The sequence below is a fragment of the Panulirus ornatus genome, chromosome 20 (assembly GCF_036320965.1).
Source record: "Panulirus ornatus isolate Po-2019 chromosome 20, ASM3632096v1, whole genome shotgun sequence".
NCBI lineage: Eukaryota > Metazoa > Arthropoda > Malacostraca > Decapoda > Palinuridae > Panulirus > Panulirus ornatus.
The window spans coordinates 6,616,982-6,629,036 of record NC_092243.1 but is presented as its reverse complement, the minus strand read 5'-3'; the positions used below and the strand labels follow the sequence as shown (position 1 = coordinate 6,629,036).

Below are 12,055 nucleotides of genomic sequence, written 5' to 3'. Positions count from 1 at the left end.
GTTCACTCTATTCCTTGCCCTCCTTTCACCCTCCTGCATGTTCAGGCCCCAATCACACATAATCTTTTTCACTCCATCTTTCCACCTCCAATTTGGTCTCCCACTTCTCCTCGTTCCCTCCACCTCTGACACATATATCCTCTTGGTCAATCTTTCCTCACTCATTCTCTCCATGTGCCCAAACCATTTCAAAACATCCTCTTCTGCTCTCTCAACCACGCTCTTTTTATTTCCACACATCTCTCTTACCCTTACATTACTTACTCGATCAAACCACCTCACACCACACATTGTCCTCAAACATCTCATTTCCAGCACATCCACCCTCCTGCACACAACTCTATCCATAGCCCACGCCTCGCAACCATACAACATTGTTGGAACCACTATTCCTTCAAACATACCCATTTTTGCTTTCCGAGATAATGTTCTCGACTTCCACACATTCTTCAAGGCTCCCAGAATTTTCGCCCCCTCCCCCACCCTAAGATTCACTTCCGCTTCCATGGTTCCATCCGCTGCCAGATCCACTTCCAGATATCTAAAACACTTTACTTCCTCCAGTTTTTCTCCATTCAAACTTACCTCCCAATTGACTTGACCCTCAACCCTACTGTACCTTATAACCTTGCTCTTATTCACATTTACTCTTAACTTCTTTAGTTTGTATATTTAAATTTTTTCGTTAACTCTGTATTAACTTAAGAGATATTGCCTATTAGGTTGGGCAGGTGGTACGAGCAATCTGCTTGATGGATCATCCAGTAACCAACACAAAAGATGCCCTCTCTACACAGATCATCATCCCACAGAAACAAGTTAACAGGAATTCAGGTAAGAATTATTGGAAATAAGATTGATTTGCCCACTGGTTTCTCCACTATCTATCTATCTGTATATCTTATGCCTGTTCCCTTCAGGAACTCCCTCAAGGGCAGTCTACATAACTGGTGAGCTTCAATGCTACCTCTTATCCTTTAGTGCCTCACCCTTAACATGCCATTGGCAGAGGGTAGCTCTAGTGCAGTGTTTGTTGGGCTTCTACCTATCCTACCAACTATTACTACCCAGTTTGTATACCTACTTAGTATCCCCTCTGCCACTGATCTGATAAGGGCAAGGCACTAAAGGGTAGAATACGGCACTGGAGTTCACCCTCATGAGACTATTGTTGAGGCAACCCCCTTGAGGGAGTTCCATTTAGGAACAGGTGTCAAAGATGTAGATAGAATAGATATAGAGAATGAAGATATTGATAATGAAATATTTAATACTATAACATAACAAGAGCTTGTAGGCATTAATGTATCAGGAAGACATACAGTTGAAGCAACTGATAAACTTGGAAAGAACTCAGCACTGGTGCTTGATGGAATTCCAGTAATATTTCTAGAAAAAGATGAATACATTAGTATAACTTCTCATAATGATTTTGAGATGAAGAACAAATCATTTCAGCATGATGAATGCACATAAGATGGCACATATTGCACAAGTACACAAAGGGGGGTTCAAATTGCTAAAGAACCACTGTAGCTACACTAGGAAGCCTAATGTTGCATCTAATTCAGGTATTTTAGAAAGTGATCAAGAGAATGAGCACAATTTTTCTGGATTTTGCCTAAGAGTTTGCCTTTATAAAATGTGGAGTATAACTGAAAGTTGCAAGACAAAACATTAAAAGGAAGGTAGAAAAATGGGTCAAAGGGTTTCTGACCAAAAGAAAGTTCAGATTGGTTGCAAGTGGAAATATGATTGACAAGATTTGTTTTCAGTTGTCCTGCAAGGATGGTGCTAGCTTCAGTATTCTTTGTAATTGAGATATCAGACGTTGTAATTGAGATATCAGACAGTGTTAAGGATGTTTGAGAGTATAGTTATATTTTGCTGAAGAGACGAGAATACAAACAGTGGGAGATGAAAAGACTTACAAAACATTGCAAAGATATGTGGAAAGAAATATGAATGGGCAAAAAAGAGCATAATGAAAAAGTCATGTAACAGTGTTCGCAATATTTCAATGCCAGGATTATTTTTATAAGAAACACTTGAACTTGAAATAATGCTTTTAAGCCAAGTAATGACTTGAGTACTTCAACAACAAGCAACAGGAAGCTAATCATGATGTTTAATACCTATAAAGTAAAAATGAATACTGTTGTATTGAATGGTCACCAATTAAGTAGATGGAAATAGACATGTTAGAGGGAACAGAGAAACACCTTACAGGCAAAACCAGAACTTGAATTCTACACAGGAGAATGAAGAAGAGAGAGATTCATGGTAATATATACCTGGTCATGGATATAAAGCATAAAGAGTAACATTAAAAACCAGACAAAAACTGTAAGGAAGTTACTGAATCATTAAATTGGTAACTTAACAAATGGGTACCAGAAAAAAACTATATGAATGCCTTAGTGAAGAAGCTCATTAAATGCAATACTGGGAGATCTCCTTAATATTTCTGATCGTGATACATGCATGGGCTGCCCAGGGTAAAGCCTACATAGGTTCGAATCCTGGTCACAGCAGTTGATCCACAGTCCACCCAGCTGTCCTTCCTCCCTTATGGGTCTGGTATTCTTCAGTAACGTATGATATAGATATATATTCTGTAAAGTCTCTCTCCCTGTCGTAAGTCAGTGTCATATCAATTGTATGCTGGAGTGTAAGGGTTAAGTGTTGATGAAATAGGTTTTATGAATCAAGTTTGGAAGTTACTTGAATGCTTCTTCTGTCTCTCTTTTTTGCTAGATATCTATGTATCTTTGGTGTCATACACACACCAAGTAGCAGCCAAGGGGTGGTTTATTGCTATGGTGAGCACTACCGTTGAGACTGACAACCCAGAGGCAGAGATCTTACCTGGCCTTAACCTGTTGGGACCCATTAAGCAAAAGTGAGTATTGTTTAAGATGTTTTCAGTGAAAGACATTTAAGATGGCAAGTAATTGCTAGTGCTGCTAAAAACCATTTTATGATTTGTGTTTAGTGTGTGGCAGGATAGGAAAATTTGAATGAAAAATTATTTTTTGCCATTTTCCAAGATTTTTACTCTGATAAGGACATAATGTCTTCCTATTGTTTGTACATCCTGTGTGGTCAGTAAAGGCATTATACAGTGCACCAGTGGTGTAGCAGATTTAATAACTGCAGTTGGTCAGAAATTTACCCTGTTGAGGTGACTGCTACCAAACCCAAACATAAAAAGTTACCACCAGTGAAAGGAAAATGATGTATCTATTCCTTATTGCATGCCCACTAAGAAAGAGTATTATTTCATTCTTTTTCCCTCAATCCCTCTATATTGTATTATGTTCTTCGAAGAATTGGAAGAAAAGTCTAAGTTGAAAAAAATTAGGATAATGCTTGGAGGTGAAGGTAGAAGTGAGGGAAGATTGCTCTTTGAAATTATTGATAAAAAGTTGTCACCACAGTTTTATCATATATAACATTTTAATGAAGTTAAATGTGGATATGTTATGACAGTAATACAAAATTCATTCTGGGATTGGCAGGATTGGTAGTTTTAGTTCGTGCATCAAACCTTTAGTTCATCTTGTGCTACAGAATGCTTCTTCAGTAGTGGGAAGTGGCACAAACAGATATGTATCTTTGGTTTTCAGTATCTCAGGATTGAGGACTGCAGTTCTGCAGAAGTAATTCATACAAAGCTGCATAATTATATGCACTTGTGATTGGATAGAGTGTTAGTTCTGAACTGACAAAGAGACCGATTCACATATACATGATTTACCTCTTTTTACTTGAAATATGCTTTTACCAGTCAAGGATTTCCACATAAGTACTTATGCATTGATAAGATGCACTTAGAAAAAAATAGTAAACTATTTTTGCTTTCTTTAAGTGTAAAATATTATTTTTGCTTTTTTAAAGTGAAAGAATTATTAGCTCATTACATGGCTAATAATTCTTTTTGTCACACTTGTTCACTTTCCCATGCATTGAGGTGGTGCCAGGAAGAAACAAAGAACGGCTTCATTTGCTCACATCTGCTCGCTCACTAATATGTATAATGCAGCAAAACCAGAGCCCTAATCCACAGCCAAGCCTCACAAGCCTTTCTTTGGTTTCCCATCAGTTTTATATGCCCTTGTTCAGCTCATTAAGAGCATTTCAACTATATGCAGTGTTGCCCCAATTATCTCTACCCAAGCATGCCTCATACCCACTTGCATGTTCAGGCCCTGATTACTCAGCATCCACTCCATTCATCTATCTTGTCGTCCATCTTTATTGTCTCCTTGTTTCCACCCCTGATAGCCCATAGACCCATAGACATTATCTCCACAATCCTTTTTATATACCCAATCCATATCAGTACATCCTCTTCTGCTGTCACAACCATGGTCTTCCTACTACCATGCCTGTATCTTATCCTGTTGTTTCTCGATCAACCTCCCTCTCCACATTATTTTTTTTCAGCAATGTTGGTGACTACTATACACTCATATGTACCTTTCTTTACCTTTACATAGTGACCTTTCTACCCACTCCTCATTGCATCCAGAACTTTACCCCTCACCTTATCTGTTGCTTAATTCAGCTCCCATGGTTCCTTTTGCTGCCATTTCCATTCCCAGGTAAAGTATCGAAACCACTCCATTTTCTCCAGGTTCTCTCCACTCAAACTCAAGTTCCAACCAGCCTGTCTCTCTCCCTAGCTAAACTTAATACCCTTACTTTCATTCACAATAACTGTGATTTTTCTCCAATGTATTCCAGTGTAAAAAGAATAAAATATGTGGCGAAAACAAAAGACTTTACCTAACCTATCGATGTTCAAGAGATGCTATTCATTTTTTTGATAGCTTTTTTTTTTAGAATACTGTTACAGGCACACCACCGATTTTCCAGCACTCTTGGTTCCAAAGCCTTGCCAGGTTAGCCATTTTGCTGGACCAACTGTGGTCACATATAATAATTCAACACACCTCTAACCCACTAATTAAACATTTTCCATGTGTCTAAAGTATACCATGGACTGCTAGAAATTTAAATTAAACAAATATTAAATTGAATAAATATTGAAGCCATTCTTCACTATAGTCACGCTCATGTTGTAATTTAAGTTCTTGATGGAATAACTTAGCCTAGTCCATTATCATGCTACCTGAAAAGTCCACTCCATCACTCCAACGCTGTCAAAACCGTTCCATCATCACTCGATCATGCTCAGTACTCTTACCATCTTTCATAGTTTTCCAATCATCATATGCGTCTTGGAATCGCTGTCTGCATAGAATTTCAATATTTTCTCCCTTTGCTTCTTTATATCATAAACAATTGATGAACCCTTTGCTTCTTTATATTATAAACAGTTGATGAACCAATACTGTAGATGTCACACAGCTTACTCACTGAAACACCAAAGTCCATTTTTTTTCAACAGTTCTACTTTATCTTGGATCGATATGGACTGTTGTTTACATCTGACACCACGCCTGACACTCTCATATGTCTTAGAAGCCATAGCTAGGGTTGAATTTAAGCAAAATAAGCTAAGAATCTCGCAGAATTGTGGTATCGCTACCAACAAGTGCAGTGTAAAGAATGTAAATAAGTGCACCCTACACACAACGCCATCTGTGGCCACCCTGTAAACTAGTCTGGTAGCCGCGGTAATTTCAAGTTCCCTCATGTAATTTTGTCCGGACTAAAGGAGGTGCCAAACCATTAGTTGCTGGAAAATCGGTGGTGCACTTGTATCTTACAATGATGTTCTGTTCATACCGTGCTTTATATAATACATTCACAGAAATGTAATATTTTTACTGAAATGATGTATGTATTACATTGGAAAATGGGATATCATGACAAACAATCAACTTTTGCTTTCTTACATAGTTCAAAAGGTGTTACCTTAATCTCTTCTTGAATGATTTTCAGTTAAAGAAAAACTTGTATTATTATAATATTCTATCCTAATTGACTTGAATAAATACTTGAATGGGATTATACAATATTTTTGCTGAAACTACCTGTGTTTTAGTGTAAAGTGTGGTAATAATGAATTGTAAAGATTTACCTCCAGCGCTTGGTGCTTCATGCTCAGTGAACCTCAGTTTGTAGGATGTAGTGTTTTTAGTGAGGATTATGTAAAGAGAAACTATATATTGTATAGTTGGGTTGTTTTCGGTATAGCCAATAAAAGAAGACTACAACTTTTAGTTAAAGTAAGTTTTGAGAGTGTTATGTTGAATGTGGGAAGCTATACTTTAATTGAAGTGTACGCTGATTGTTTTTCTTCAGCACTTTGGGTGAGATGAAATTTGATTGAAAGAAGTTCGTTTATTTTGTTGGATATAACACTAAAAGCTCTTCATTTTTTCTCTTATAGGTTCGTGACTGTCTCCCCCATTTATAAGCCAGTTGAAGATGGTCAAGAAAGCCAGATATTTATTTCAGAATCATATGATGCCACCTCTCATTTTGAAACTACATGTTTGGATGTTCTCTCAATCTACCGTCGAGGTATAGGAGAAGATTTCGACTTCAGTAAGGTGAAGCATAATCTGGGGGATGAAGATATGTAATGTGCTTACTCAGCAGCTGGCTGGTGCTTAAAGGTTGTGCAGCTTTGGTCTTGGACAAGTCATCACCATTACCAGTGTGAATGCTGCATTCCTTACTAAACTGGCTGGCAGTGGGACCTCCAGATTGTGATCTTAGAGCTAGCTCTCAGATGCTTCATGAAGAAGTCATGTACACAATCATCAGGATTTTTTTCATGTGTTTATACCAAAGTAATGAGTTATTTGATTAATTTTTTTATTGCATTTGGAGAGATTTGTAATTAATGTTGTGAATATACACTATACAGTGTAGAAAAGGCTGATTAGTGAATTGTAATGATTTAAGGCTGCTTTGATATTGTTAGTTCACTGCTTGTTACCTTCCCCTGGAAGCGTTATGAGAGTGGCTGCCACGACTGCTTTCTTGGTTGGCATTATCTGTGTGCAGTAGATGGCAGTGAGAGGTATTTGAGGATTTTTTATTGATGTTTATACTTGTAATGCTGGTCGAAAAAACAAAATCATGGCAGTCAGGATTATGAAGAGTAGCTAAAGAAATTAGACAATTGTTTTGTAAGGATTTTTATGGTTATGAAATATTTAAAGTCAAATCTGGTATGTATGTGACCTTGAACCCTGTGTTATCACATTCCTCAGTCTAAACCTTATGTATACATGTATAGTCCAGTTTAGGCATATCAGGTTATCTTGGGCATAAGGCAGAGGGCAAGAGATCACACTATTTTGAGAGAATCTTGACATGATCATGGGAGGACAAAATCATGAGTGAAATAAAAAAAAAAAATGTTGTGTGGTAAATATTCTTTAATATTATCATGTATGACTTGCACCAAGTTGCAGCTCATATGTCACACAACACATATTGACAAACACTGTTGCAACTACTTGCATCGCTCAATTTTCACTTTGGGTTAGCATACTTGAGAAGTTATTGTAACTTGATCAGTGGGTCTATCATTTGGTATTTAATCTGGCTAGCATGTCATATTGTTTTTGTACTGTACTTATATGCTAAAACTGCTGGTCACTTTTTGCACAGCTTTCCATCATTGGGATATGCAAGTTGTCCAACTTATTTTGACATCTGTATGCTTTCATATGTAAGTCATTCCAGGTTAAAGGATAACACAATAAGTTCTTTTACTTTCCTTTGAGTTGCACAGAGTATTGTAATATGGTTTAAATATGACTTTTGTGACATCATATCTCTTCAGAACTGACCAGTGGATGAAATGTTTTTTTTATAAAAAAAGATCCAAGCTACCTTCAGGTCATGCTACTGTTCATTGTGAAATGGCATCCTTATGGCCAAGAAATAATTAGCATTGTCTGGAAATGAGTGACCAGCTCTTAGTGTACCTTAATTATCAACACCTGCCAGCATTGCCCAGCACATAGTATTGATTGAAGGTATTTAAACATGAGAGCAACAAGTTTCCTACAATTTATCATTTATATGTTCCCAGTAGGAAACTGCTGATGATGTTAACTGTACACAAAACATATGATTATAAATCATCTCATTAGAAATTCATTATCTTGAAAACGATACATGAAATCTCCAAAAGCTCATTTATTGGTGTTTAAAACCCTTCATCAAATCTTGAAACTTTTTGAAATATTATTTTATAAATATTAAACATGAAGCAAATGTTATATTAAAAGAAACTTTCTGATGTTTGATGAGATGTAGTTGCCTGCCTTAGGTGAAGTAATCTGTGTAAGAAAGATACCAAGTTACAGAGATACAAGAGGCAGAGAGACTAAATTTGGAAGGGGTACCTGACTTGAGGGTTTGAAAAATAATGAGTTTTGAAAAAAGGACTGTGTTGTAAATGTGGTTGAAGTGATATATATATATATATAATATTTTTTTTTTTCATACTATTCGCCATTTCCCGCATTAGCGAGGTAGCGTTAAGAACAGAGGACTGGGCCTTTGAGGGAATATCCTCACCTGGCCCCCTTCTCTGTTCTTTCTTTTGGAAAAAAAAAAAAAGGGGGAGGATTTCCAGCTCCCCACTCCCTTCCCTTTTAGTCGCCTTCTACGACACGCAGGGAATACATGGGAAGTATTCATTCTCCCCTATCCCCAGGGATAAAATATATATATATGTGTGTGTGTGTGTGTGTATGTATATTTTTTTCATATATGTATTCACCATTTCCCGTGACAGCAAGGGAGCGTAAGGAACAGATGACTGAACGTTTGAGGGAAAAAATCTTCACTTGGCCACCTTTTCTGTTCCTTCTTTTGGAAAAGTAGAATGGAGGGGAGGATATATAAAAATAATTTTTTTTTTTTTTTTTTTTTTTTTTTTTTTCCCAAAAGAAGGAACAGAGAAGGGGGCCAGGTGAGGATATTCCCCCAAAGGCCCAGTCCTCTGTTCTTAACGCTACCTCGCTATCGCGGGAAATGGCGAATAGTATGGAAAAAAAAATATATATATATATTTTTTTTTTTTTTTATTAATACTATTCACCATTTCCCGCAATAGCGAGGTAGCGATAAGAACAGAGGACTGGGCCTTTGAGGGAATATCCTCACCTGGCCCCCTTCTCTGTTCCTTCTTTTGGAGAATTAAAAAAAAACCCAGAGGGGAGGATTTCCAGCCCCCCGCTCCCTTCCCTTTTAGTCGCCTTCTACGACACGCAGGGAATACGTGGGAAGTATTCTTTCTCCCCTATCCCCAGGGATTATATATATATATATATATATATATATATATATATATATATATATACATTTTTTTAATACTATTCGCCATTTCCCGCATTAGCGAGGTAGCATTTAGAACAGAAGACTGGGCCTTTGAGAGAATATCCTCATGTGGCCCCCTTCTCTGTTCCTTCTTTTAGAAAATTAAAAAAAAATGAGAGGGGAGGATTTCCAGCCCCCCGCTCCCTTCCCTTTTATTCGCCTTCTACGACACGCAGGGAATACGTGGGAAGTATTCTTTCTCCCCTATCCCCAGATATATTTATTTATATTTTATTTGTTTTGCTTTGTCGCTGTCTCCCGCGTTAGCGAGGTAGCGCAAGGAAACAGACGAAAGAATGGCCCAACCCGCCCACATACACATGTATATACATACACGTCCACACACGCAAATATACATACCTATACATCTCGATGTACACCTATATATACACACACAGACATATACATATATACACATGTACATAATTCATACTGTCTATACTGTATATATATATATATATATATATATATATATATATATATATATATTATCCCTGGGGATAGGGGATTAAGAATACTTCCCACGTATTCCCTGTGTGTCGTAGAAGGCGACTAAAAGGGGAGGGAGCGGGGGGGCTGGAATCCTCCCCTCTCGTTTTTTTTTTTTTTTTTTTTTTTTTTTTTTTTTTTTCTCCAAAAGAAGGAACAGAGGGGGCCAGGTGAGGATATTCCAAAAAAGGCCCAGTCCTCTGTTCTTAACGCTACCTCGCTAACGCGGGAAATGGCGAATAGTTTAAAAGAAAGAAAAGATATATATATATATATATATATATATATATATATATATATATATATATATATATATGTATATCTATAGTGGTTCCAACAATGTTGTATGGTTGCGAGGCGTGGGCTATGGATAGAGTTGTGCGCAGGAGGATGGATGTGCTGGAAATGAGATGTTTGAGGACAATGTGTGGTGTGAGGTGGTTTGATCGAGTAAGAGAGATGTGTGGAAATAAAAAGAGCGTGGTTGAGAGAGCAGAAGAGGGTGTTTTGAAATGGTTTGGGCACATGGAGAGAATGAGTGAGGAAAGATTGACCAAGAGGATATATGTGTCGGAGGTGGAGGGAACGAGAAGTGGGAGACCAAATTGGAGGTGTAAAGATGGAGTGAAAAAGATTTTATGTGATCGGGGCCTGAACATGCAGGAGGGTGAAAGGAGGGCAAGGAATAGAGTGAATTGGATCGATGTGGTATACCGGGGTTGATGTGCTGTCAATGGATTGAATCGGCATGTGAAGCGTCTGGGGTAAACCATGGAAAGCTGTGTAGGTATGTATATTTGCGTGTGTGGACGTATGTATATACATGTGTATGGGGGTGGGTTGGGCCATTTCTTTCGTCTGTTTCCTTGCGCTACCTCGCAATATATATATATATATATATATATATATATATATATATATATATATATATATATATATGTTTGCCATTTCCTGCATTAAGAACAGAGGACTGAGCCTTTGAGGGAATATCTGTTACTTGGCCCCTTTCTCTGCTCCTTTTGGAAAAATCTTTTTATATTCATACATATTTGCCATTTCCTGCATTAGCAAGGTAGCCTAAGGAACAGCTGACTGAGGGTTTAAGAGTAAAATCCTCGCTTAGCCTCCCACTCTGTCCCTTCTTTTGGAAAAGTAGAACAGGAGGGGAGGATTTCCAGTCCCCCCACCCCCACAAATTTTAGTTGCCTTCTACGACATGCAGGGAATACATGGGCAGTATTCTTTCTCCCTAATCCCAAGGGGCATGTGAAATGTCTGTCATAGGAAACAGACAAAGAATGGTCCATCCACGCATACGCACATATATACATACGCCCGTACACGCACATATACATATCGACAGATACACACAAATACACAGACATATACATATATACACATGTACATATTTATACTTGCTTGGTTTCATCCATTCCTGGAACTACCCCACCCCACAGGAAACATCATCACTACCCCCTGCTTCAGCGAGGTAGCATCAGGAAGACGGACAAAAAAGGCTACATTCATTCACAGTCTCTGGCTGTCGTGTGATGCACTGAAACCACAGCTCCCTGTCCACATCCATGGTTTTCCTCAGATGTTTTCTCATGCCCTGGGTCAGTCCATTGACAGCACATCAACCCCGGCATACCACATCATTCCAATTCACTGTTCCTTGCATGCCTCTCACCCTGATCGCTTGAAATCTTCTTCACTCCATCCTTCCACCTCCAGTTTGGTCTCCCGTTTCTCCTTGTTCCCTCCACCTCTGCCACATATATCCTCTTTGTCAGTCCTCACTTATTCACATATATCCTTTGTTAATCTTTCCTCACGTATTCTCTCCATATGTCCAGAGCATTTCAGCACACCCTTTTCTGATCTCTCACCCACACACTTTTTATTTCCACACATCTCTTACCCTTTCATTATTTACTCGATCAAACCACCTCGCACCACATATTGTCCTTAAATATTTCATTTCCAACACATCCACCCTCCGCACAATCCCATTTATAGCCCATGCTTCACAACCATACAATATTGTTGGAACTACTATTCCTTCAAACATATCCATTTTTGCTCTCTGAAATAACATTCTCTCCTTCCACACATTCTTCATCGCTCCCAGGAGCTTTGCCCCCTCCCCCACCCTGTGACTCGCTTCCATGGTTCCATTCACTGCTAAGCCCACTCCCAGATATCTAAAACACTTCACTTCCAATTTTTCTCCATTCAACCTTGC

The 12,055-nt window shown here is 38.2% G+C and overlaps 1 protein-coding gene across 1 annotated transcript in view; it reads left to right on the top strand.

Moving 5' to 3' along the window:
* Gdi (GDP dissociation inhibitor) overlaps positions 1-7,694 on the top strand; it is a 31,010-nt gene extending 23,316 nt beyond the window's left edge. The window contains exons 7-9 of the mRNA XM_071674596.1: positions 723-834; positions 2,758-2,902; positions 6,365-7,694. Of these exons, the coding sequence (XP_071530697.1) occupies positions 723-834; positions 2,758-2,902; positions 6,365-6,560 (453 nt within the window). The 3' untranslated portion in view covers positions 6,561-7,694. The remainder of the gene's footprint in view (positions 1-722; positions 835-2,757; positions 2,903-6,364) is intronic.
* The last annotated feature ends 4,361 nt before the right edge of the window (positions 7,695-12,055 follow it).